The following is a 26,941-nucleotide window of genomic DNA, read 5'->3' as shown; positions in this document are numbered from 1 at the left end:
ATACTTTTATTATTATCCAATGCCTCCCATACCCATTAATTATAGGGCCATTGTCGGATGGTGCTAACTAACAACCACAAAACAAAATCAATGTCTGAATCCAAATGGGGTCACAATGTCACTATGAAAAGCAGGACAAAAGGTTTCAAGTACAAACTACAAAGAATGAAAAAGAACAATTCGTTAAGTTCCAACTCAGGTGGGGTTCGTTTTGTTGGAATTCAACTTGTTGCTTGACTTTTAATTTTATTCTCCTTTTTTTTAACGGACTTTAAATTTTTTTCATTTGGATTTCACCTTTTGATTAGTAGGGATTGCGCACCAATCTGTCACCAAACGAGTTGTGTATAATTTGAGAAGACAAAACTGTTGGTTCAAGCGTGCCCTCTTGAAAAAGACCTAAAATTTATCAAGTGTCGAGTTAGAAAAGTAGGAGATAGAAGACAGTCATTGGAATGAAAGTATACCTATTGAATTGAATGAAAATTCATTGGGAATACATCCTGAAATGTATGAAAAACAAGTTTTACAAGCTAAATCAATATAATATCTGCGGAGGTCACAATCGCGGAGGTTTGAAAAGGAAATAAATTGGGTTAAAAATAGTTGACTGGAGTCATGCTACGTAAAAGATTAAGTTTAGAGATGCGGAAATCAATATAATATCTGTGGAGGTTACAGTTACGGAGGCTTGAAAGGGAAATAAATTGGGTTAAAAATAGTTGGCTGGAGTCATGCTAAGTAAAAGATAAAGTTTAGAGATGCGGAGTTTATGTTTGACGAGAAGTAGTTGCAAATTCTGATTATTCTTATTCTTATTCTTATAGTCTTCGTGGTGGTTATCGTCTTCTGCCTTCTAGGCATGATCTTGATAGTGACATAACGTGGTAGATAATGAGAAACTACTTGTTGATTTGCTACTTAGGTTACTGGCCTAGACTCCCCTATAACCATCATGTCTTCAAAGTTGGTGGATCTAGATCGTGGTCCTTTTTGATGGTGGTTTTTGGAGCACTAAGAACATATAGCTCATCTCACTCCCCTGAAAAGTAGGTTTTATGTATGTTGTTGATGGATTGAGGTTGATGATTATCATCTTTAGCTACTTCTAGTGGATAATCGTGGGAAGGTGGCTTAATTCTCAAAGTACATGAGGAATTCATTTATGGTCTTTGGTCGACGGACAACAACTGAGTGTGTGAGACAAATTAGGAGCGTGAGTGTATCAAACTTTGAGATTTTTGGAGTTGTTTTGAGCTTATCTAACTAAAATCTCGTCCATTTGATTACAAACCACTTCACAATAGAAGAAAACAGTTTAAACCGTGAATTCATGGAATCTAGTTCCTTTGGAAAGTGGTCTTTCAAACATTCTGAATTCCAGCAACATTATTCTGATTTTCAGACCAAATAAGATTAAAATCCTTGCAAAATGAACAAAGAGTTGATCACAAAATCTCCTTGCTTCTCCACATGTCACTTGATTATTGGTTGAGAGTATTCAATAGTGGGTCACATGCTATCACGTGTCACCATATGACTAAAGGTCATGTTTGGTAAAAACAGACGTCCAATTGTGGTAATTATTTAGCAAGTAATGCTAGAGACTCTCCATTTAGAACTTGCATTCTACTCACAATCCTATGTGACATGTGTCAATTCATTGATTATAATATATATGTATAACCTACTTAATATCCAACAACACTGCATATGAATTGGGTAAAATAATTTTCATGTGAATTGGGGGTGTGAAGCATTTGTCTTGTTTGATGAGTACTATATAAACAAACCATAACGGCACAAAACGAGGGTGTAAGAAGGAATTCTCAACAATATTTCAAAAATTACGATCCTACACCCTGTAATTTCATCCAAAACTCGCACCAAATTCGCGAATTTTTGGTATGTCTTACAGCTTTTCAGGTCAGCATCACTTGCTCTCTCTCTCTGTAGTGTTGTTGTCAATACCTATGTCTTCCTACTGATTATTCCCAAAAATAGCTCTATTTTATTTAAAAATATAATCAATATTTCATCCTTTTACTACCAGATCTAAACGGTTTTCGGCACCAACCTCGAAATTTTTGACTTTGTTTGTAAAAACCTTCGAAGCAACTGCAACAAATCCTTCAAAGTAAGCTCTTGCAATTCTGTTTCAGAAACAGAAGCCAAAGAGGTGTTTGTTTCTCGAGAAAGTATGTTTTTGCTTCAGTATTTCTGTTGTTCCCGCGTTAGTTATCAATGGACCTGTGTTATATATCTACAAGCTTTTCTCTTCCTCAACGACCTCGACCCTTCTTTTCTTTTGTTTCCTGATCTCCTAACTGACGCTCTCGCACTATGTAAATCCGTTTCAGTGACTTCTTCTTGCTAAATTTTGTCTCTTTACGCGACAACGAAGCAGGAAGTGATTAAAAGTAACGCCAACATTTTGTTGGCCTTGGTTTTCGAGTTGGCCAGAGTTTTATGCGTGAAGTTTTGATCGGAATTAGGGTTTTTTGAGTTTTTGAATGTCTCCAATGCGGTGCTTGTGAGACAAGAATTTCTACTCGGGGAGGAAGAAAGTGGGAATTGTTGAGTGTAAGTGGTGGTAGTAGGGTTTAAATTTGTGGGATTAGAGATGATGTTATCAGCGACGACGCCGATGGGGACGGGTAGGAGCTCGTTGGAGGAGATGCTGAACTCGCTCCGGCGCCGGGATGAGGCCGAGAAGCCAAAGGACCTCCCGCCGGCACTGCCAGCACGGCCCACGTCCAGGGGGCGGCTGCCCTCAGCACGACGCTCACTTCCAACAGACTTCAAGGTCTGTGGCAATGATGATGGAAAAGGTGTCGGGAATGGCGGAGTGGCCAATGAGGTCAAAGGGAAGGAGGAGGGGAAGAGGAAGGAGAAGGAGTTAGGGTCGAAAATGGTAAGCTTTGGGAGCAAGAAGATGAAGAGAGAGCGGAGTGTGGATTCTTCACCTTATGTGGACGAGGAAGGGAAGAATCCGCAATTGCAGGGTTTGGAAACTTCAAATTGCATGTCCGAGGCAGGTTCCACGCAAAAAATGAAAGAGCCAGAGTGGGATGATAACATCGATTATTTTATCAAGAAGGTAATATCAAATATGGCAATGAAATGATAATACTTCTTCTCCTTTTTTTGGTTTCTTCTATGGGTGTTTTGAATGTGTTTATATGGAGCTCTTGAAATGCTTAAGAGATTACTTAGCTCGATAGGTAATATGAATTATGAAATTGAACTATGAATTTTACATTAGGTTCTGTCGCCTCTTTGGTGAATGATTAATTTCATTGTGATGGATGGTCGGATAGTCTCATCTGTTGCAGCGGAAAAATCAATCTAGAATTCCAATTTTATAGGTTCTTTTTGTGATAATATGTGTCATCTTGATGGCTTCTTCATTGATATCAAAGACTTGGGGAACATTTAGAGATTGTCCAGTTCGTGGTTGGAGCTCAGACTTTATGTTGCAAAGAGGGCTAGGGGTTTTGCTCGTGAAGTATTTTGATTATGTATAGTTTTTAAGCTGGCTTTGAATACTTGAATTTATTTATCTACCGTTACAATCTAGAGATTGATAAATCAATTGAGTTGATAAAAATATTTAATGAGATTTATTAAAGGGATTGTTTTATGCTCTTGTAAAAGATGCAATGATGCATTCATACTGGGTATTTTGTCTCAGAAACTCCGTGTTTGGTGCCGGCTACCCTGTGGGAGGTGGGAATTGGGTGTCATACTATCAACTTCAGGGGAGGAAGCATTCATTACCCTTTCAAATGGAAATGTAAGTTTATTAGCACTTGTCTACTTTGAATGTCGAAGCTATTTCAACTATTTCATGTGGTGGATTCCGTGTGCTTATACCGTCTAACTACCGCAGGCTGCGAAAGTGGCCACAGGAGAACTCTTGCCAGCTAACCCAGATATCCTAGAGGGTGTGGATGATCTCATGCAACTTAGCTATTTGAATGAGCCATCAGTTCTTCAGAATCTCCACTTCAGATATTCTCAGGAGATGATTTATGTGAGTATATTGTATGAATGCTGATGCATGCTTGTTAGTTATAGTTGTTATATCCTTTCCACTCTATTACTATTTCTTTTGTTTCTTTATATAGAGTAAAGCAGGACCACTGCTGATTGCTGTCAATCCTTTCAAAGAAGTCAATATATATGAACATGATTTTGTCACAGCTTACCGACGTAAAGTCATGGACAGCCCTCATATCTATGCTATAGCAGATACTGCTTATGATGCGATGATGAGAGGTGAATACAATCTCGTCTATTCATTTCTAATTTAGTAAAGAATTTAGGTTTCACTGGCCCCTGTAACTTATTTCTGAGGATTCTTTCTCCTTGTTCTACAGATGAAGTAAACCAATCCATAATTATTAGGTAAGTTGATATTTTCTGACAATGTTAAATATCAAAGTTAATGGGCATTCTCCTTAGTTTTTTGTTTGTGGTGTTCGTATAGAAACCTTGAAACCACCCCACTTTTTATAATTTCATGAGTAACTAGGATAAATGAGTACTGAGTGGATATTGAGATTTATTTAGGACCTTTTTATTACAGTGGGGAAAGCGGTGCTGGGAAAACCGAGACTGCAAAATTTGCGATGCAGTACTTGGCTGCCCTTGGTGGTGGCAGTGGCGGAATTGAGTATGAAATCCTTCAGACAAATCTTATACTTGAAGCATTTGGGAATGCAAAGACATCCAGGAATGATAACTCAAGCCGATTTGTGAGTTTAATTTTTCCTCTTTTTCATTACTTTGCACTGCCGAAATAGTTTCCTCTTTAAAGATGACCTTATGGCTTTGAGAAAAATTCCAGCTCTTAATATTTTTATATTCGTGAATTGGTGCAGGGGAAGTTGATTGAAATTCATTTTAGCACATCGGGGAAGATATGTGGTGCTAAAATCCAAACTTGTAAGAACATTGCACTGAATATATCCTTTTCATGATGTTTTACAAACTGTGCTAACTGATTGACTCACTTTTACATCCTCATGTCTTTATCAAACTGCCACTTGACCTGCAATAATTGGGGATAGTTCTCTTAGAGAAGGTAACCGATCCCTTTATCTGAATTTTAGGAACTTCAGTTTTTAAAGGTGCTAATTATTGATCAAAATCACCTTTGAGCAGTCAAGAGTAGTGCAGCTGGCTGCTGGTGAAAGATCATACCATATATTTTATCAAATATGTGCTGGTGCTTCATCAAGTCTTAGAGGTACTATCTTCATTATTACTCGATTGTGCAAATTTCTCAAAATTATGGTTTCCATAGAAATTTCGTTGGGTTAATACACTGTTTAAAAAACAACTATGTAAACTAAAGTACTGAACATTGGCTTGACATGGAAAGCAAAGGCTATAGAGTCTCGTCAGGATGACGAAGCTCTGTCTCCATATATTCACCGAAGTTTATTCTATTCCTCTCTGGAGATTAAGGATTCTTATGTTCGGAGTTTATTATAGTTCTTTTTTGTTTTTTCATAATAAGGAATTGATTATAATTCTTAGTTTCTTGATACCGCAAATCACCTGCAATATGTTTTGGCAGACAGTTATTTTGTTGTGATCTGTCAACTCTGTCAGGTTTTCCATAAACTTGCATTAATCAAATGTGGAGAGATTGAATCATCTTAATATTAATCAGTGAGGAAAATTCATTTGTACTATTTGATGTCCTTCAGAGACTGCTAAAATTTTGGTTGAAGTAAGGAGTCCCCAGTTGCTTGAATCTCATTTTTGTTTATACCATCTTGCACTGGTAATAGGTTTTTCTTATGCCTTTGTGAGCTGCTCAACAATTATGTTTTGTTCAATAAGGTGGTCTCTCTGCAGTCTTAAGTTGGAAAATTGTATTATGTCACTTCTAAAATGTCAAATGTGGGTCATTTTTTAGTTGGATTACATTTGTGAAAATGTATTTTTTGAATTGTTCAATCGTTTTTTTTCCACCTCTTTTCCCCAGCAATGCTGAGCCTCAAAAGGGCGAGTGATTACCACTATCTTAACCAGCGTGAATGCTTGGCCATTGATGGTGTTGATGATGCCCAAAGATTTTGTAAGCTTATGGTAATAGAGGTTACTGTCTCCCTCCATTGTCGAACACCACAGTTTCAATGCATTATGTATCCAATGTATTCAAGTGATGCATCCTCTTTCTAATTTTTTGCTGTTCTCCAGGAAGCTTTAGACATAATTCAGATCTGCAAAGAAGATCAAGAGCAGGTATTTGCAATGCTTACTGCAGTATTATGGCTGGGAAACATATCATTTCAAGTAATTGACAGTGAAAATCATGTGCAAGTGTTGAATGACGAAGGTAAGATTTATGTGCTATGTATAGTTAATTTGTAAATGTTGTGCTAAAAGATGCTTCTGTGGGGATGAGTGATTATTTTTTTTGGCAGCTGTAAATATTGCTGCCAGGCTTTTGGGTTGCAGTACACAGGAGTTGATGCTGGCTTTATCTATGCATAAAATCCAAGCTGGGAAGGATATCATTGCTAAAAAGTTGACACTGCAGCAGGTCTGTGTTCTTCTTGACTGGCAATTGCATCTATCTATTTGAGCTCCAGACACCATAAATATGCACTGGCAAACAAACACAAGGCTCATTGTACTGTAAAATTCTATTGATTTTCTTGTATTTAGGCAATTGATGTGAGAGATGCACTTGCAAAGTTTATTTATGCAAGTTTGTTTGACTGGCTTGTGGAACAAATCAACATGTCACTTGAAGTGGGCAAACAGTGTAGTGGGAGATCCATAAGTATCCTTGATATTTATGGGTTTGAGTCATTTAAGGTATAAAAGTGTACTCACCTGTTCAGTGATGCTTTTTACTGCTGTAAAGTAAATCTCTGTTGATGACCCTCCTCTTCTCATTTTCAGAAGAATAGCTTTGAACAATTTTGCATCAATTATGCAAATGAAAGGCTGCAGCAACATTTCAATCGACATCTTTTCAAGCTCAAGCAGGAGGTGAGCATCTCAAATTTATGTTGTTGTAAGTACTTGTTTTCTTCTTAAACATAACTTTTAAAGTATCGGACTCGTCAGCCGGGATGTATTTTATTGGAACTTCATGCCATTGCATGTGAAAGGATTAATACAGATCATTGCCTTCAGTAACTGAAAGTAAACTCTTATGAATTCGAATTTTATGCTTAGTGCCAGCTGCAAGTTTTCTGTGAAAACTATGCTATTGCCTATTAGTAAACATCCAGAAGGGATTGGTGGTTGTAAAGTTCTGTCAGGTTTATTTTCTCAAGAAGCTTTATTGTGTTTGTTTCTAAGCCACTGAGGCTAAGTAAATTAGCTTTCCAGAGGCTTTGTCAAATCGGTCTTTTGAGTCAAGTTACAAATGCTTTTTTGTTATGTTATCTTCTCTACCATGGTTTGTGATAGAGTGAGTTATTTCAGTAATTTTTATCTATGATCACTTTACTAACTTAAGGAAGCGGCGTTGCCTTTTAACTTTACGATCAGTGCTTACTACTTTTCCTCTCCTTATTTTTATTTGCTTCAGCACATAGTAATGCTACATTTGTTTTTAGCAATCATAAGAACTATAATTGTGGATTATATATTCATTTTCGCCTCATTTAATCTGGCTTGACACCCTTATGTTGTCAGACTAAAGCCTATTATTACTGGATGCCAATGCTGCTTAAAATTTGAAATTTGAATATTTGCTATTACAATCTGGCTGTCAGAAGTCACAGTTTTTATTTTTATTCGTTTTATTTCAGGAATATGAGCTGGATGGGGTTGATTGGACTAAAGTTGATTTTGAGGACAACCAAGAATGCTTGAATCTCATTGAGAAGGTATTTAACAGTACAAATTTTTTGCATATTTTTAGTCGAGTTGTAGGGATTATTTCTGTTATTTCTAAGACAATGTAATGTGTTTTATATACTTTTGATATCCGTATTATCATTTTGCTATGTAATGGATTAGTATATTTCAATAGCTTCTAAATCATTTGCTTTGAAATCAGCCACTGGTGACAGATAATTTTTGTTTTTTAGGATTTCTTTTCATCATCATCATCATCAACCGAACCTTTATTCCAAAAGTTTAGGATTTCTTTTGTTGTATGAAAACAAGAATGAGTGGTCACTCTTCTTGTTGTATGGTGGTTTTTGCAGAAGCCTATAGGGCTGCTTTCTTTGTTGGAGGAGGAATCAAATTTCCCCAAGGCTACTGATTTGACTTTTGCCAATAAGCTTAAGCAGCATTTAAGTACTAATCCTTGCTTTAAAGGAGAAAGAGGCAGGGCATTTGGGGTTCATCACTATGCCGGAGAGGTCAGTTCATGCTCAAATTTTTGGCCGTTCCTTAAATGAAATTTTAGCCGCATGGCGGGCATTACAGATTTTACTTGGTAAATTACTCATTTCATGTGTTTGTGGGTTCATTGATCTTTTGAGTTCTTATCAGGTCCAATATGATACAAATGGCTTTCTGGAAAAGAATCGAGATCTATTGCACTCTGATTTCATTCAACTCCTATCATCATGCAGTTTGCAATTACCACGATTGTTTGCCTCGAAAAGGCCTCACAACTCCCAGAAAATGCCAAACACGTCATGTCAGTTAGGTTCTCTGGACTCCCCAATGCAGAGTGTTGGCACAAAGTTCAAGGTAAATCTTTTGCTATGTTCTTTTGCTCTGAATTTGTGTAGCTGCTGTAGACATCATCAAAATTCCTTTGAGTAGATAATTATTTTGATAGTCACCAATCCACACCTTTACAAAGACAACCAATTTACAATGATTAACATGAGTCACAACTATATCATTGTTGTTAACTACTTTGTTTACTATGCTGCAAAAGAAGGATTGGGGTTGGAACCAGTGCAACTAGATATACTCTCCATCTTTCACTCTTTTTTTTTTACTTGCCTGTTTTTTCCACATCATCGTTGTTAACTACTTTGTTTACTGTGCTGAAAACTAAGGGTTGGGGTTGGAGCCATTGCAGCTGGATTTCCTCTCTCTATCTTTCAATCTCATTTTTCACTGCTTGCCTGTTTCTTCCATGCAAAATATCTGCGATCTCAGCACTGTCACCAGATTTCTCTGCCACCAAAGATCTAAGTTGCAATCATCTGTCGAAAGACTAGGCTAGATCTAGCTTTTATTTTATTTTTTCCTCATTCAATTTTTTATTGTTATTGAACATGAGTTTTGGTGTGTTTGCTTGTATTCATGTTTTCTGGTTCGATTAGAGACCCGTAGCCAGATGTACTTTGAACTATACATTATATCCTAACATATGAGGAGCATAATAGTACTTGAGTTTCATTCGTGAATGCACCTATTGTATATTCATCTTCTTAGTGTAGACCTTTATGTTCCTCTGGCAATGTAAATTCCTAGTTATGGTTTAACTAAAGAAACCAGATATAAAAACTGTATTTTGCTCCACATTGAAAGTATGTTGATCAGCCCAAAATATGTTTTACCACATCTTAAAATGTTTTTTTGCTTGTTTGTAGGGCCAACTTTTCAAATTAATGCATCAGTTGGAGAATACCACACCTCATTTCATTTGCTGTATAAGACCAAATAATAAACAGCTTCCTGGCATATATGAAGAAGACCTTGTCTTTCAACAGCTCAAGTGTTGTGGAGTTTTGGAGGTTGTTAGGATCTCGAGATCTGGATATCTTACTCGAGTGACACATCAAGAGTTTGCTGAAAGGTAGACAGTGAAACACTTCTCCAGCTCCTAACTTATGAAACACTTGGTCAATTGATCTCATATCTCTGCTTGCTTTTTAGGTATGGTTTTCTACTTTTGGAGACAAACATTCCTCAGGATCCATTGAGTGTATCAGTCGCTATTCTACAACGGTTTAATGTCCTCCCCGAAATGTATCAAGTTGGTTATACCAAATTGTTTCTGCGTACAGGGCAGGTAAATTCTTATGATGTATGTTTTACCTTTAACCTTTCTCGGGCTTTATTTTGGTCATGTAACAGGGACCTCTTTCCAGCATATGGTTTATATAGTCCATTAACTGAGGAAAGTGCATTTATAATTGGTTGAACTTTATAAATTGGTGGTAAAACAAGCATGTCTCCTATTTTAAGAGCGAATTGTCCAGTGATGCCTCTCGTGATTGCCATGTACATTCTGTCACAAACTTTGCTTTGCTATATATAGAGAAATAATATCTATTAGAGTTATATGTTTTTACATGTGAATTCAGAACTTGACTGGCTGACATTTTTAACTTGTTTTACCAAGTCTTAGCTAGTTCAAGTTTGTTTCTTTTTCTTTTTGAAACAATGTCATCTTGTTTAATGGTTGATTGATGCCTATTCTCTTGCTAGCTGCAGATTGGTGCCTTCGAGGACAGGAGAAAACAAGTTCTAAGAGGTGTAGTAGGAGTTCAGAAGCGTTTTCGTGGTTGCAAGGATCGTCGCTACTTTCATGAACTCAAGAAAGGAGTTGTTGCATTACAATCGTGTATGTGAAAGGAATTTTCAGCTTTTAGCTGTTTCATTTGGGAGAAGTGTCATTCCCATCTGCTAAATTGTTGACCTATTTTGTGCATATTTTCTGCTCTATGAAAATTTCTCTGTTATTCTTTGGGAGCTCTTGTATTTCACTCCTCATGAGAGTTTAGTCTGTTAAATGGGACTTCTCTTTTAGTGGCTTAAAATATTCCCTTTCTCGAGCCAAAACTCTCTCTTTGTATCCTCATAAACATGCGTTTAATGATGTTAGTAACTTCTTCTTTTTTCCCGATTAACAATGGAATTATGATGCAGGTATACGTGGTGAAAATAGCAGAAGGCATTATGATATCACGTCAAGGAGGTGCACCACTAATTCTCTGCAGACACTTGATAAGATGCTGATGGCAGCTGTTCATTTACAATCTGGTACTAGTTTCTCTCTTTTGTTACTGAATTTTTGTTTATTCTTGGATACACTTTCTTATATTCCTACTTCATGCAGTGCTTCGAGGATGGTTGGCGCGGAAGCAATTCAGAGAAATGAGAAACTGTAAAAAGTCGAATCATGAGCCTACAAAAACCAAGCGGAATCAGAACAATAAGATTTCTGAAGTGAAGGTACTCAGTGATGTATTCATTTGTTTACTTTTGGTTTCGTTACCATTACTTCTGGTTCAAGTATTGTTTAGTGCTTGTTTTTCTCTCTTCCCCTTGTACATGACCAAATGGTGTATGTGGAATCTTTGGGGTATGTGAAATGTAGTATTCTCATTCTGAGAATGGAGGGATGCATCATGAAAGTTGTTTAGTTTAGCTTTTATGAATTTTGATGGCTTGAGAAAGAGTGGAGATATCCTTTGATTTTTAATCTAAAATGACGAGGGAATAACTACTTTGATTTCATTCAACTGAGATATCCTTCAATTTCAGTCCTTTTTAAAAATTTGAGCAGCTGAAAAATTGGTTCTCTATTCTGGACAGGATGTTTCACAACAGGAGATTCCGGTTTTACCTTCGGCTCTGGCAGAGCTTCAAAGGAGGGTTCGCAAGGCCGAGGCAACTCTTGGGCAAAAGGAAGAGGAAAATGCAGCTCTAAGGGAGCAATTACAACAGTTTGAGACCAGGTGGTCAGAATATGAGGCAAAGATGAAAAGAATGGAGGAAATGTGGCAAAAGCAGACGTCATCTTTGCAAGTGAGTTTGCTAATCTATAAATGTGATTTATACATGTAACACATGTATGTCACCGACTCAAAAGGGATGTACAGGCATTCCAAGAAACTCTGTATGCATGCTAATCCAATCTGATTCTCAAGTGGTGATCATAATCTGACGTCGATGATGAGGATGATATGTTTGGTCTTTGATGTTGAGTGGAGGACTAGTTCTGGAAGCTTGAGGAGATATCCAAATGGGTAGTATATATTTTTAAATAGAAAATATTGTTTCTCAGTAATCTTTGGAGATATTATCTGGGTATCAATAGGACTTCAGGTGTTGGGTATTGGGTCTAGGGTTTTAGGCTTTGTGATGGGTCTAAGGTTTAAGTTTGGTGTTTAGGATTTGGGTCGTGGGTTGTAGGTTTAGGGTTTAGGAGGTAAGGTTAGGGGTTTAGGTTCTCCCCGTACGGGCTTTGGCCCGGTCTTAACTGTCGCTAACGTGAAGCAGGCTAGGTTGATGGTCCATGTTTAGAACTGGCTCAGCTGTCTGGTGAGCATGTTGGGCTGGGGAATTCTCGGTTACCTAAAAAAAAGTCTATCGTTTGAGATTTTGGGTTTAGGGTACAAGGTTGAGGTTTAGGGATTACTGTTTTGAGGTAAAGGTTTGGGGTATATATTACAAGGTCGAATGTTTAAAGTTTAGTGATTTAGGGTTTCGGATTTGGATTTTGTGTAGAATGTAAATTTAAATGTCCTTGAATCAGGCATGCACATGCATAGATATAGAGTTACGAGTTGAAACCGCATGTTGTAATTAATCAGATAATGATATTAATTTATTGCAGATGAGCCTAGCTGCAGCCAGAAAAAGTCTTACTGCTGACAGCACTGCATGTCAACCTGGAAGACATTCTACCTCTCCTCTCTGTTATGATTCGGAGGAAATTATGTCTACTGGATCTCGAACTCCAGGTACGCCCATCAAATTTTCTACAGCCACCCCTGATGTTGGAGCCGGCAGAGAGACGATTAGAAATATCAGTGTGATGGGCAATCTTGTCAAGGAATTTGAGCTGCAGAGGCAGTCTTTCGATGATGATGCAAAAGCTCTCATTGAGGTCAGAGCGACGCAATCTGCTTCCCATATTACTCCTGATGAAGAGCTACGAAAGTTGAAATTCAGGTTTGAAACATGGAAGAAAGAGTACAAGGTTAGATTACGGGAAACCAAGGCAAGGCTTCATAAACTGGGGCATGCAGATGCTGACAAAAGTCGTCGAAAATGGTGGGGGAAGATCGGATCAAGAGCATCTTAGACATTCATTTCTTGGCGATCATACCCTTGGTATGGAAAAAGAGACGTAATGACAGAAGAAACTCTTTAATAACGGCCCAGAGATATATTCTCGAGTGCTCATCTCTGTCCTGTCTATGCCTACCATGGTCGATAATTCTACATGGCAACGGTTTCTCAGTCCAACTAGTCCGGCCGGTCTTTCAACCGGTCTCCCGGCTCCCTGCATGCGGCTTACGCTTGGAGTAATTGAATTGTGTACCTACAGTTCTTGTCTCATGGTACTCCTGAACATGTGCATATCCAAATAGGAACTTGTTGATAGTTTAGGCTATTTCTGTATATTTTCATTAGTATGTCTAGCTTTTCTGGGGCCTGTTATTCAATATATGAACATCAAACAATGATTATGTTCTTCAATTCTGTTTTTTTAAATTATCGAAGGAATCAAGATTTACATTAGTTCTAAATGATACAGAGTTATACAGGTACAGTACATTCACAGAAATCCAAATAAATACCCCAGAGACGTAGTCTTATGATCCAGGTACAAACTTGGTGGCATAGACCCACGCATTGTTAGCAACAGGATTGTCAAGATGATCCAAGAGATTCTCCAGTGGGCCCTTTCCAGTGACAATAGCTTGGACAAAGAAACCAAACATGGAGAACATAGCTAGCCTGCCATTCTTGATTTCCTTCACCTTGAGCTCAGAGAATGAAACAGGATCATTGGCTAGGCCGAGAGGGTCGAAGTACTGGCCGCCGGGGTAGAGATCGTTACCCTCTCCGACGCCTGGGAGGCCGTTGATGCGGAATCCCTCAACAAGTCCCATGAGAACAACTTGGAATCCCAGAACTGCCAAGATGCTTTGAGCATGAACAAGGTTGGGATTGCCTAAGTAGTCCAGGCCACCTTCAGAGAAGATTTGAGCTCCAGCTTTGAACCACACTGGCTCTTTGAAGTCCACTTTAACCCATTTTTCAAGTACTTCTGGGGTAATGCAGCCTAGTGCTCCAAGCATCGCCCATCTCCCATGGATCACCTAAAGAGGCACAAAATCTTTAGGAATCCTTCTTAACAAGCTTGTATCTAAACCAATTTGTACAAGCTATCAAGATATTAAGCAAAATATGGAGCTAATCAGGCCATTAGTTGGTACAAGATAATCTAACCTCAAGGGCTCTGTTCTTGGCAAAAGCCTCTGGGTCAGCAGATAAACCTGCAGTATCCCATCCATAGTCTCCAGGGAACTCTCCAGTCAGGTATGAAGGAGTTTGAGCTGAGAAAGGTCCCAAGTACTTCACTCTGTCTGGTCCATACCACAAGTCATTGCCCTACACATTCCATGCAAAACCCACAAAAATTATCCCCATAATTAGTCAGAATAGGCACTGTCCGGAGGATCATTGGATGAGTTCCACGTTACAAAAAAAAATAAAGAGAGAGAGAGTACGTACCATTATGTATTTTGGAGTGCCCATGGAGACAACATCACCAAGAGGGTTGGCAAATGAGGTCCTTCCCTGTCCAAGAAATGGAGTTGTCCTGAGGACGGTGCTGGAACTTAGCATTGATGCCATTCCCTCTCAACCAAGCTTTTTTTTTTCCCTTCAGTTATTTTCACCTTAAGCTTAGATTGAGATTTCAAAGAGGAGAGATTTATAGTATATATAGGACTTGTGTTAGAGAGTATAGAGTGAGGAGAACATATTTTGCGGAAGAAATGAGAATCAAAAGATGGGTGGTCCAGATTGCAGGAGAAGGTGGTCTGTGGTGGGAATTTTGAGGCCTGTAACAGCCAATCACAAGCAAGCAAAGGATTTTCAAGCATCACCCACTCATATCCTTAATCCTTCTATCCACATGTTTATCCTTAAAAAATAATCCAATTAATTGGCGCCGAGGCTTTCCTTTTGCCGTTGTTTAATAACGTTGATGATTCAAAACACATCTATCTATCTATATAAAGTTATAAACCCACAAAATGGCACCTATAGATATAGTTATATCATCTTAATACATAGTTATATCCTATGAACATGAAGACTAGAGAAAGATCTGAGGTTGAGGACAATGATGATATATGATGCAGACGAGAGATGGAGGTTTGATATACAGATTAACCAAAAATCAGATAAGTAATTCACAAAATAATGTCAGGAGATCACACATCAAGCAACGGTAGTCCATATTGTGTAAGGGGATTGGGCTCCTCTGCTATATTGCATATATGCAATAAGTCCATGTGTGGTTGCCATTTCCATATTCTTATTGTAGATCTGCAATGTTGCAGGAAGGCCTCCAGCCGAGCTTGAATCCTCGTAATCTGCCGCAACTCATTGAACTCCGAAACCGCTTCTCTTGAGCGAGAAACCTTTCTGATTCCCCTTAAGTCGATCTCTAGATACGTTCCATTCTCTTTGACCTGGATATGTCCCCTCGTGGTATACCAAGAGGTGTATAAGGTGGAGTTAGCAACTCTTCTTTTCAGGAGATCCCCAGTAGTTTAGTCAGAGAGATGGTTCGATTGACAATCGACTAGGTTAGACATATGAGAGTCAAAGGTTCGATTACAATGAAAAACATACTTCTCAGCGAAATTTCTTCATAGGGCTTCGGCCCAATCAGATATGACGCATAGTGAGAGTGCAATCCGAAGTTTGGATCTGACATAGAATCACAAAGTGACCGTTAGGCGTTGGGTAAAATGATAGTGTTATTGAACTGTTTTTTGATGATTAATTTACTTTTTTAATGTGATGACTTATTCAATTTTATGATTAAGTCTCATACATGATATAAAACTTTGTCACACACCTAGCTCTCAAAGGGCCAAGACAATGTTGAAAAGGCCCATTACCATTGGTGGACTTCAAATAAATTGTCCAACATACCATATTTTCATATTTTCTAAAATGAACAATTAAACGTGTTTTCGAGATTTTTTTTCTATTTTACGGCAAATGAAAACATAAAATGCATCTAAAAAAATATAGAAAACAAACAAACTTGCATTAACAAGCTCACTAAAAAAGAGTTAACATCATTACGTTAGCAATTCTATGAGGTTGGATCATGTCTTATAGATGATGACAATTTTTCACAGAAACCAGTATTTAATTTCATACGTTGGTAATTGTTTGTTGAGAAAAATATGTTGAGATATTAGAGAGTACTAATGAAAATATTACTAATGAGAACAACTAGAATGTTCTATAAATAACACATCTCATATTAAGATATTTTCTAGGAAATTTTCTATTATTCTTTTTTATAATCTTTGTATAAAGTTTTCAATAATTTTTGTACTATTACAAAAGTAGAATTGATGATGTGGTACACTTTCTATGGCAATCCCTTTATTTCAATTGACAGGACATTAGAAGACCAAAAATATTCTTATTAATTCGTGCCAATTATCATAATAGTTAAATTAAAATATTTGATTTTTATATGAAAATAATTGTTAAAATTAAATTGATTTGACTATCCTAATTCAAGTATAATCAATAATAGTTTCAATAATTACAAAGTTAAGCTCTCGATCTCCTCATTCTCATGGTTTTATAGATTAATATATGTCTCAAAATTAAGGTTGATTTAGCAATGAGAGGTGGTTCGGTTGACAATCGACTAAGTTAGGCATATATTTGTCCAATGTTCAATTCCAATGAAAAACATATTCCTCAATGGTATTTCAAAAACAATTAAGGTTGATTTACTTTGCAATCTAAAGAAAACATATTTAAATTACAGAAAATAAGACTTAGCTTAAATCATCAATAGTAGGCAATATCATACACTAGCATCACTTTCCTTTCTACTATTTGATTAGTTAAAAAAGAAAATGAAGGTCCTTACGTTACATAATGAGTGATTGACAGCTCCATCGATTTCAATATTGGGACATCGAAGGAAAATGACAAACACTGTTTTTTTTTAAGGGAAAAGTAAAGCATTTTTCTTAGAAAATACTAATGCACAAGTGGACAAACACCCTTGCTTCATTGCATAAGGAAACTCCAAAATATCACCTTTTATGCATTTCTCTAGCTTTTATCTTTCTCTTACCTTGTTAGTTCTTTGTGTGATAAATATTTGCCAACCACCAAATATTAACAACACCCATATACAAGACTCCCTCAATGGGTGAATCGAGGATAGATAAGATTTACGCAGACTTTATCCTCACATAATATATAAAATGTGTTTTCAAGAATTGAATCTATGTCACACCCTAGTACTCTCACACTGATATTGTAAAAAAAAAAAGCACTATTTAAAGGCATTAAACAATAAAACCAATTTCATATATATATATATATATCCCCATGAGACCATCAATTATTTACCTTTTAAAAAAAAAAGTAAAGTTGAGAAAAACAAAAGGGAGAACATAATTTCACCAATTATTCTTGTGTCCTTCCCCCATAAGCATCAGCTGCATGGGACTAGTGAAAGAGCTGGCCATGTTACCTCTCTCAGAAACTGGTCAGATTGTAGGGCAGATCCAGTTTTGGACTCATTTTGAACCAACAAATTCATCATCAATCGAGAGAGAGCCAGACCCAAATCAATCCACATTTTTGATTTGCTGAATAGTGTCAATCCGTGCAGATATATATTATTATTGTCCTACGAAAGCATATTATTCCACACTAGTGGGACCACTTCTAAGTACCACCCATTACTACAAGCATAGATGCAAATATAGGCACGAAATTTATATTTGCACATATATATATATACCTATATATAGGGGCAATTCTCTTCCTTAATTTGTTTCTAATAATAAAAAACTAATTTTAATTGCCAAGCCATATGACACCATATACTATATGATAATTATATCTTCAAATTTATGCAAAAATGATTGTAATGACCCTAAATAGAATCAATATATGTTATGCAATTTAAATGCATGAGTTATTAAATAATTTTCGCAATTTTTTTTCACTTTAAAAATAACTGTATACTCTTTATTTATGATTTTCACAATATTAAAATTTAAAAATCAATAATATTATTATAATTAAAAAAATAATCTTTTATAATATGCGAAAAAATAATATAATAATAATAATAATACAATATTGTTATTATTATATTTGATTAATTATGAATTGAAATGATGAAATTATATATATATATATATATATATATATATATATATATGTATCTAATTCCGTGCAATGAACGAGTCTAAAGTTTTATGTTTAAAAAATTGAAACCATGCAGAGACACGAATATGCCATACCTACCCTGGCCCAGAACTTGTTAGGTCCGTTTAGTAGCAGGCAAAATATCAAACACTTGTTCTACTTGACAGAGTGTCCAAGAAGAATGTCACATTGTGGGATCTCAAGCTTAATTAATATTTTTTTGTATTGGTGTGGGGTAGTTTAAGTATACCACGTATGCCTGTGGAATTACGTCCGCCTACAAAAACAAATGAGTGTGTTATGTGTATGGAGAGAGAAACGCGAGGTACGGTTGGCTGAGATGATTAATTTGATCGTGGTACTTAATTAACGCAAGCGGGGGTTACGAGGGTTACGGGGGTTATGAGTTCAAGTCTCATGAGTATTTTCATTATTGTAATTTACGAGATAGACTATTGTTAAGCCCAGCTTGTGTGAATGTCACCCTACATTATGTTCTCGCACTGAATCTTGAACTAGGTCTTTATTGGTCCATGAAGATTGTGAAGTCTTTCATGTGACCCGGAATTTACCAATCAATTATCCTGTGGATTCCACGTCACCAAAAAAGATAGAGAGAGGGTGAGAGAGAGAGAGAGAGAGGAGTTTCGTTTGCTTTGTTTCTATCTATGTAGGAAATGGTGTTCAAATTGATTAACAAGGTTTTCACTAGTCATTTCTTGCAGAAAGCGTGATATATCCCACCCACACACACACACACACACATATATATATATGATGTGTGTGTATATATACACGCATGAATGATGAACAAAAAACAAAAGAAGGAAACTGCATGGAACCTGGGTGGTTCGAACGTATGTGTGAATGAGTCCACAATCCCACCAGTCCCTTTCTCTACCCTCCATTGCGTTACTCTCATGCTCATCCTTTGTTTGTTCCCGTCTTTCCCATTCCACCCTTCATCATATATTTCAATGCCATCCATATCATTATCCTTTTTATTTTTTATTTTTTATGAAACTGTTTAGTTCTGTAATTGCTTGATGCGTGTGGAATGAAAAGACTCGCGTGCCTAAAGCTTATCATGTAGGACGATGTCTAATACAACTGTCTTTGATGAGCTTCTCATTAAAAAAGCTATTAAAAAACTTGCAACGTGTTATTCACTTAATAGGACAGGAGTGCATCTATCTGCTTTTGAGGGGAGTTTAGTTAAAGTAATTAAATCATAGTGTAATTCACAAATCTAATGAATAACTAGTAGAAAAAAACATGCCAGGTGTAATCACTTCAAAAGATACTAATAGGCCCTCTTGACATTCACAGATTGACTCTTCTGTGATATATTTGACTACATTTTTGTTATATTCGAAGAAATTGAGAGGAATGAGAATAATGAGATGAGGCCATAGAAGAATGAGTTGAGAGAGATTTGATCCAATTCATTCGAGGTATTATCCATACTCTAGGTCTAAGAGCATCCTTAATATATTGTCTAAACATAGATCTATCTGTAAAATAAAGAATAAATTTAGAGAATTTGTCAAAAATTAACTCTCTATCAGATTCCCTAGAGTTCCCTTATTATAAAAACTTGCTACATTCCCTAGATAACAATATGTAAATTAAAATAATATTATTTACTTCTTCAATGCCATTAAAAGTAAATAAACAAGTAATCTGACAAAAACCATGTTCTCTCTCATCTCTTTCTCTCTGATCTTTCTTCGACATCCTCGATTTATTGTCGATGCTCGCCGGACACGTATTCTTGCTCCTCATCTCGAGCTTGTTAATAAAAGTTCTAGTTTGGTAGAAGTGGATCTGATTTTAGTAACACACAGTATGTGTAGGAGGTCGGATCAGGTGTCGGGGTAGATGATAAGGCTGGAAAGGTCTTTGAGACTGTTGACGACCCTCTGAGTACCAGTTGTCGGGATAGATGATGTTGTCGGAGAGCTTCTTTCTCTCAGATCGTCCACCTCGTATTCCTCCTCCGATGAGGAAGGTGATAGACACAAATGAAATAGATGTTAATTCGATTTTATATAGATAATTGTATATGCAGAACCTGATAATTGTATATACAGGTGTTGATTCCAATTTATACAGCTTGTGATGATGACCGGAAGAGAAAAGCGAGAGACACAAGAAATAGAAGTTGAAAGGAAACAAATCTGATTTTTTTTAATTATTTTAGGTTTTCTAATAAAATTAATTTATATTAATAGAATAAACAAAAGAAAGATAAATAAATATTATTTTAATGTGATTGACAATGTGATAGGTAATCTGATGTAGTGTTGGTTGGGTAGGGAATCTGTAAATTAAAAAAATGTGACATTTTATCTGTATTTTAAAGAATCTGTTAAGATAATCTGATGTAGGTGCTCTAAGGCTTGCGTGGCTTTGTCATTCAAAAGGCACTTCAAGAACTTTACTTCAAGTAAAAATTAAACTTAGAACCTTCCGAGTTCAAGCTGATTGAGAATAAATCAATATTTCAGTTGTGAGTATTAATATTGTTATGCAATTTAGGGAAGATAATTATTATTAGCCTATACATAGGAATTCTAACATGATGTTCTAACTTTTAGAGTTTAAAATTTTTCAAAAATAATTTTTATATTTTGATCAATTTTATGAATCCAACGATATATTTTTTGTTTAAAACAAAAATTAAATGCAACTTGAAAGTGTATGAAATGTCTTTTATTTTATATTCAACGATCCAGAATTATCATGCGATTTTTATGTTGAATTTAATTTTTGTTTAAAAAATTATTGACTTTGATGATAATGATGATAGGCGAATATATATATATAATCCAAGGGCAATCCTGTAAATTCATAAAATTTTCCAATTCCTTCCGTACCTCCTAGCTCCACCTCTCCAATTATTATGTCCTTTCTTGGACACGTTTGCAGCTAATCCTCTAAAAAGCTCTGCAAATAAATAAAAAGAACCAGATTTCATCTCTTACCAACACAAAATAAAGAAAAAAAAATGGCTACTCATCATGAGCAAGAAATCTCTGGTGCAAGCCACGTGCAATACTTCACTGACTCAGACGAGGATGACAGCGAACTAGAAGGAGTAGACGAATTAGTAGATGAAGAAGAGAAAGAAAAGTACGACAAACACAAGGGCGCCGTGCGTTTCACGTGCCGTCCTTGGATGGGTCGGGTTTTGGACCCGAGAGCGAAATGGATTCAAGAATGGAACAGAGTTTTTCTGTTAGTGTGCACGACGGGTCTCTTTGTGGACCCTCTCTTCTTCCACTCGCTCTCCATCAGTGAGTCCGGGATGTGCCTGTTCGTCGACGGTTGGTTAGCCATCACCGTCACGGTTCTGCGGTGTGTGACGGACGCATTACACTTGTGGGACATGTGGCTCCAGTTCAAGATGGGCAAGATGTCGTCGGGCGGTACCATCGGCGGCGTTGTTGATGAAGGGTCTCGGAGTCCTCGTAAGGCGGCGCTACGATACTTGAAGGCCAAAAGAGGATTCTTGCTTGATCTCTTTGTTATCCTACCTATCCCCCAGGTATGAAAACGTTATTTTCTACCATAATTAGCTTTTATCTTTTAATAACCAGCAACCGCGTGTGAATTTGATGAGTAAACGTTGTGGATGCGATTTTGTCCGCTCTGGGATAATTCTACTGGTATTTCTCTCCTCCCCACGGTTTTATTCCAAAAAATTATTCTGCCTTTCTCACTTGAATCCATGACTTCATGGAGATGGGAAAGTGAGTATTCAAGTGATCCTCCTAAACAAAGAGGTTATAGGTTCGAATGAAAGAGACGGGATAATTTTTTAAAATAAACCGTAAGGGAAATGTATGAATGTCCGTGGAGATATCCAGAGCGAACACTACCTTCGACTGCAAAGACGCAACATAAACAGTGAAATTTTAGTTTGCAGTAATTCCAGCCAGTCTTATCCCTCTGAATTATTTGTGTAATGTAGATATATATAAATACTAGGGCTATGTTTGTTTGTACATACATGAATATAGTAATAGGGATTTTGTATGGTAGTGTGTTTACTGTTTAAGGGTGAAAAGTGCACGCTATTATTAGTTGCTTTCAAGCGTTAACGAAGAGTAGTAAACCATGTGACAAACTTGTCTTTATAGTTCTTTACAACCATTCGGGAAAGGGTATAATGGGAAATTTAAAAAAAATACGCCCCATATTAGTATTTTCCGAAGAATTGCATTTCTTCTGATGATGTGATTCTTGTTGTGTGTTGTGGATCGTTCGATTTTTTTATTCCTCCTATAAATGATATGATGGGACAAAATTGTATGCTGACCGTTCATCATTACAAGACACTACATGCAGTCTAAGTCACCTGGATTAGGACAAATTTGACATGAACAAGAAAATATCAAAATAATTGCCCTCCCAAATTTATGCGGGTAAGATGAGGTTATTTCATTTTCAAGACCCTACAATTCACTATACACACAAAAAGAAAATATATATTTTCCTCTTCAACTTTAAAAGAATCGTCGATCGCATAGAACCTTAGATGTACTCATTCACTTAATCCACCCGTTTTTAATCCTACCAGCTACATCTTTATTAATGTTTCCATCATTTTAAAAAATCGAGTCAATATATTTAAAAACCTTATTTTTTTATTACTTATTCTTCTATCTAATTCAAGGGTTTTTTCATTCTCTTGTATGCTCTTCCTAAACTTACATTTTGCAATTTATGTTTTAATCATATTTAATTTTAAATACTTCACACTCAATATTTTTTCATATATCCACTAGAGCTATATCATCCGCAAACTATATGCACCAAGATATCCACCTTAGATGTCGTGTGAGTTCATCCATCACTATAACAAACAAGAACAAACTTATTGCCGACCTCTGGTGCAAATCTATTGTATGGGAACTCCTGTGTAACTCCTCCACTAGTCCTAACCCTAGCTATGGCTCCTTCAAACATATCCTTGATATAATAATATAACTAATCGAGACTTCTTTCTTCTTTAAAATTCACCACAGTATTTAAAAATGACATAACACACAGAAAATATTGAGAAAGAAAAGCAATATTTATGTATTTAATCTATATATGTGTGCAGATAGTGTTGTGGGTGGTGGTTCCTTCACTAATGGAGAAAGGATCAATAACAATGGTGATGACAATGATGTTAATCACATTTCTGCTGCAATTCCTTCCAAAGATCTACCACACAGTCTGCCTCCTTCGTCGATCGCAAAATGCAGCTGCTCATGTTTTTGGTACTGTTTGGTGGGGATTAGCTCTCAATCTCATTGCCTATTTTGTTGCATCTCATGTAAGTATTTATACCTATTCTTTATTTTATTTTATCAAAAAGAAAAACCACTCTCTAATTTACAACCTAATTCACACAAACACACACACACACACACACACACACACACACACACACACACACACACACATATATATATATATATATATGTATATGTATATATTGTTGTTTAGCAACTTACAATGTGTAAGGGCATGAACAACACATTCATATTGCATGATAAAAGGAACTTTTGATGTTATATAATTATGTCATGTTTTACTACGTAGTTGCTTGGTTAATTCACCCAATAGTCAAAGTTATAATTATTACATGCCAAAATATATATGGTCATGATTCACGTGAATCAAGTAGGTTTTCTTAATTATATGTCCAATCATAAACAAAACTAAAGTTAATGATTCCAAGATTTTTGTAATTCGACAACTTTAGTAAAGTAACTTTTGAACTTTAATTTGGTTTTATTCAACATCAAATTGTACCAGTAATGGGAATGTCTCCATAAAGTACGTCTTTTTTTTATTTGTTCACTTGTTAACTTTCAAAGATTCCGCATCCAAAGCTATCGGCAGTCGATGACTGATGATATATAGGAAACAATTTAAGACCATGTTTGTTCAATTAATTGATTGTGTAATTAATTTACAGGCAGCAGGAGCATGCTGGTATTTGTTAGGGATACAGAGATGTACAAAATGCTTAAGAGAGCAATGCAAAGCAACACAAGGATGTTGGCTGAAATTATTGACTTGTAAAGAGCCTGTTTATTATGGGACAACAAACATGTTGGCAGACAGAAGCAGATCTTCATGGGCAGAGAACAAGATTGCGAGGTCTACTTGTCTTGAAACTGACCAAAACTATGACTATGGTGCTTATGCTTGGACTGTTCAACTTGTCACTAATGAAAATCGCTTCGAGAAAGTATTGTTTCCCATCTTTTGGGGCCTAATGACTCTGAGGTACTTACTCTGTTGGAAAATCAAGCTCAAACATTATAAACTAATATTTCTTCTTTGGGTCAAAGATTCACACGATTTTGTTTTTCTTGGGCTGTTGCCGTTGGTACTTAAAATTAGAAAATGCATTAATCGTGCGAAAGAGACGAGACCTTTGCTTATATGTGATTCAGTTGTGTTATATCAATCCGATACGGGATAAAGTCTTAACACACCCTTTTCTAAACATATTGTTATTTACCCAAATTGCCTTATTTTTCCCTTAAAATTCTCCTTTTTAAGTGACAATTGTTTGTTATGAACAGTACTTTTGGGAATCTGGTGAGCACAACAGAATGGTCAGAAGGGCTATTCAACATCATTGTTCTAACAACTGGACTTCTTCTAGTCACAATGTTGATTGGAAATATTAAGGTATATATTCAGTGAGTGATCTTATATCAATTACTTGGTTCAACATGCTTTCATGGTACGTAGCAGTGGAAAACTTGACAAGCACCTTTGTTTTTGCTGTCATGAAGGTGTTCTTACAAGCAACAACATCAAAGAAGCAAGCAATGCAATTGAGGATGAGGAATATAGAGTGGTGGATGAGGAAGAGGGAATTGCCTCACGGATTCAGGCAGCGGGTTCGCAACTATGAACGACAACGTTGGGCAGCAATGCGTGGCGTCGATGAGAGTGAGATGGTAGGAAACCTCCCTGAAGGCCTCAGGAGGGACATCAAGTATCATCTTTGCCTAGACTTAGTCAGACAGGTAAAAAATAAGTGCACACATTTCTTAATCTAACCAAAAAGCCTCCTATTTGATGTAGAACATGTTTCTGAAAGGTTTATGCACGTTTTGGACCACCAAAGAGCAAATATGTTCAGTAGAAATCAAATGCATAAAATTCAGAATTGTGCGAAATTTGGTGGGCTAACTCAAAATGTCGCTTCTCACTAGACCAGTGCTACTGCAATGCCATTGGCTTTGCCAATTTTTGGCATAATTTTATCGTTTAGGCCTTCAATTCGGACTTGCTTATTTTATATCTTTATATTTCATCAATTCGGACTTGTTGAAGATTACTAGTAGTTTTGATTTGTAGATCTAACCCAATTTTGTTGTTTTTGGTATGTTTTTCAATTTTTAGGGTTTTCTCATTTTGTTTAAATAGGATCGTGAGCCATAAACTAGGTTTTCTGAGTATTTTATGTGTTTCCTTTTTCTTTTAGAGTATTGACGCAGTTCATACCTTTGACCCATTTTTGGTTATGCGTTAATAATCTTCTCTATAAAATGTTTTTGATGATTCCAATTCCTTTTTAGGTTCCTCTGTTCCAACACATGGATGATCTGGTTCTTGAAAACATCTGCGACCGCGTAAAGTCCTTCATATTCACGAAGGGAGAAACAGTGAGTTCAAATCTCTTACATTTTAACCATCTGATTTGTTCATTTGTTAGATTTTACTGTCAAACACCTAAATGTGGATCGAATGCCATGTGAAATACCATTCACCAGAACCTTGAACAGATGAAAAAATGTGCGGATTCGAGTACTTTTACTAAATCTCTAACAATGCAGATAACAAGAGAGGGAGACCCAGTTCAGAGAATGTTATTTGTAGTGAGGGGGCATCTTCAGAGCAGCCAAATTCTCCGAGACGGTGTGAAGAGTTGCTGCATGTTAGGCCCTGGAAATTTCAGTGGCGACGAGCTCTTGTCATGGTGTTTAAGACGACCATTCATAGAGCGATTGCCGCCATCTACGTCGACACTAGTCACGCTTGAAACGACCGAGGCATTTGGACTAGAAGCTGAAGATGTCAAGTATGTGACACAACATTTTAGGTACACATTTTTGAATGAGAAGGTTAAGAGAAGTGCTAGATATTATTCACCAGGATGGAGGACTTGGGCTGCTGTGGCAATTCAGTTGGCTTGGAGGAGGTACAAGCATCGGTTAACGCTTACTTCTCTGTCGTTTATCAGGCCGAGGAGACCACACTCAAGGAGTTCTTCAATGGGGGAGGACAGAGTCAGGCTCTATACAGCTATGTTAACCTCACCAAAGCCAAATCAAGATGATTTTGATTTTTGAGGGAAAAAAATGATCAAAAGTTGATTGTATTATGTACATTTTGGAGGCTCTACGTGTTCTCTAATATGTTCTTGCCTTCGTTTTTACTGATTCTTATATTCTGTCAGCACATTTAACTGCAGAGTTCTGATGGGATTCAATGCATTAGTATCGGAGTTTATGAATTTGATGCATTCGACGTACATTTGGTGGGCAGGTATATTGGGTTACTGAAAATCCAATTACAAACAAATGTTAATAACTCATTTGATTTCTCAATAAAATTATCTACTTCACCCCAAATAATCAAATAAGTAAACATTTCTCCAACACATTTAAAGTAGTCTGTTTCAAATTTTGAAATCATGTGTCTTGACTACCATTTTGCATCTTCTACTTTTGATCGACTTTTGCATTCAAGAAAATGGATCATCATTTTTTGTATCTTTCGTCAA

At 36.5% G+C, this 26,941-nt stretch overlaps 3 protein-coding genes and 1 long non-coding RNA gene across 9 annotated transcripts; 3 read left to right on the top strand and 1 right to left on the bottom strand.

Annotated features, from left to right (window-relative positions):
• Positions 1–1,846: 1,846 nt before the first annotated feature.
• On the top strand, positions 1,847–13,406 carry LOC119989380 (myosin-2-like). Of its 6 annotated transcripts, none has more exons than XM_038834860.1 (25): positions 1,847–2,198; positions 2,361–3,100; positions 3,695–3,796; positions 3,893–4,036; positions 4,131–4,281; positions 4,383–4,410; positions 4,592–4,760; positions 4,887–4,950; positions 5,076–5,089; positions 5,170–5,254; positions 6,002–6,114; positions 6,217–6,355; positions 6,444–6,562; positions 6,688–6,840; positions 6,928–7,017; positions 7,788–7,865; positions 8,190–8,348; positions 8,482–8,685; positions 9,543–9,748; positions 9,829–9,964; positions 10,384–10,519; positions 10,825–10,938; positions 11,015–11,130; positions 11,494–11,706; positions 12,518–13,406. In XM_038834860.1, the coding sequence occupies exons 2-25, from the start codon at positions 2,624–2,626 to the stop codon at positions 12,986–12,988; spliced, it is 3,681 nt and encodes a 1,226-aa protein (XP_038690788.1). In that variant the 5' UTR covers positions 1,847–2,198; positions 2,361–2,623; the 3' UTR covers positions 12,989–13,406. The 6 variants fall into 6 exon arrangements, with proteins under 6 accessions (XP_038690788.1, XP_038690790.1, XP_038690791.1 ...); XM_038834859.1 differs by having other exon boundaries at positions 1,891–1,905; positions 2,054–3,100; XM_038834858.1 differs by having other exon boundaries at positions 1,910–1,926; positions 2,054–3,100.
• A 3-nt stretch (positions 13,407–13,409) lies between these two features.
• Positions 13,410–14,591, bottom strand: LOC119989382 (chlorophyll a-b binding protein 13, chloroplastic-like). Its single transcript, XM_038834864.1, has 3 exons — positions 14,428–14,591; positions 14,143–14,304; positions 13,410–14,012 (listed from the first exon to the last, which is right to left on the bottom strand). Exons 1-3 carry the CDS (start codon positions 14,548–14,550, stop codon positions 13,503–13,505), a joined length of 795 nt encoding a protein of 264 aa, XP_038690792.1. The 5' UTR covers positions 14,551–14,591; the 3' UTR covers positions 13,410–13,502.
• A 5,118-nt stretch (positions 14,592–19,709) lies between these two features.
• LOC119990102 lies at positions 19,710–20,355 on the top strand. The gene is made up of 2 exons (XR_005465947.1): positions 19,710–20,143; positions 20,226–20,355. It is a non-coding gene; the product is annotated as an uncharacterized LOC119990102 (long non-coding RNA).
• A 787-nt stretch (positions 20,356–21,142) lies between these two features.
• Positions 21,143–26,662, top strand: LOC119987924 (cyclic nucleotide-gated ion channel 4-like). The gene is made up of 7 exons (XM_038832830.1): positions 21,143–21,682; positions 23,246–23,461; positions 24,110–24,423; positions 24,726–24,834; positions 24,942–25,178; positions 25,734–25,820; positions 25,992–26,662. Exons 1-7 carry the CDS (start codon positions 21,143–21,145, stop codon positions 26,505–26,507), a joined length of 2,019 nt encoding a protein of 672 aa, XP_038688758.1. The 3' UTR covers positions 26,508–26,662.
• The last annotated feature ends 279 nt before the right edge of the window (positions 26,663–26,941 follow it).

Source organism: Tripterygium wilfordii, chromosome 21 (assembly GCF_013401445.1).
Source record: "Tripterygium wilfordii isolate XIE 37 chromosome 21, ASM1340144v1, whole genome shotgun sequence".
NCBI lineage: Eukaryota > Viridiplantae > Streptophyta > Magnoliopsida > Celastrales > Celastraceae > Tripterygium > Tripterygium wilfordii.
Note: the sequence above shows the minus strand (reverse complement) of the source record. Positions and strands in the feature narration are given on the sequence as shown.

Coding starts and splice junctions, on each gene's coding strand:
- LOC119987924 (XM_038832830.1), top strand. CDS start 21,143: ATGGCTACTCATCATGAGCAAGAAATCTCTGGTGCAAGCCACGTGCAA. Junction 24,835..24,941: donor TGTTGATTGGAAATATTAAG/GTATATATTCAG, acceptor GCTGTCATGAAG/GTGTTCTTACAAGCAACAAC. Junction 25,179..25,733: donor GCCTAGACTTAGTCAGACAG/GTAAAAAATAAG, acceptor ATTCCTTTTTAG/GTTCCTCTGTTCCAACACAT.
- LOC119989382 (XM_038834864.1), bottom strand. CDS start 14,550: ATGGCATCAATGCTAAGTTCCAGCACCGTCCTCAGGACAACTCCATTT. Junction 14,305..14,427: donor GCACTCCAAAATACATAATG/GTACGTACTCTC, acceptor TGGAATGTGTAG/GGCAATGACTTGTGGTATGG. Junction 14,013..14,142: donor CCAAGAACAGAGCCCTTGAG/GTTAGATTATCT, acceptor GTGCCTCTTTAG/GTGATCCATGGGAGATGGGC.
- LOC119989380 (XM_038834860.1), top strand. CDS start 2,624: ATGATGTTATCAGCGACGACGCCGATGGGGACGGGTAGGAGCTCGTTG. Junction 6,563..6,687: donor AAAAGTTGACACTGCAGCAG/GTCTGTGTTCTT, acceptor TCTTGTATTTAG/GCAATTGATGTGAGAGATGC. Junction 10,939..11,014: donor AGCTGTTCATTTACAATCTG/GTACTAGTTTCT, acceptor TACTTCATGCAG/TGCTTCGAGGATGGTTGGCG.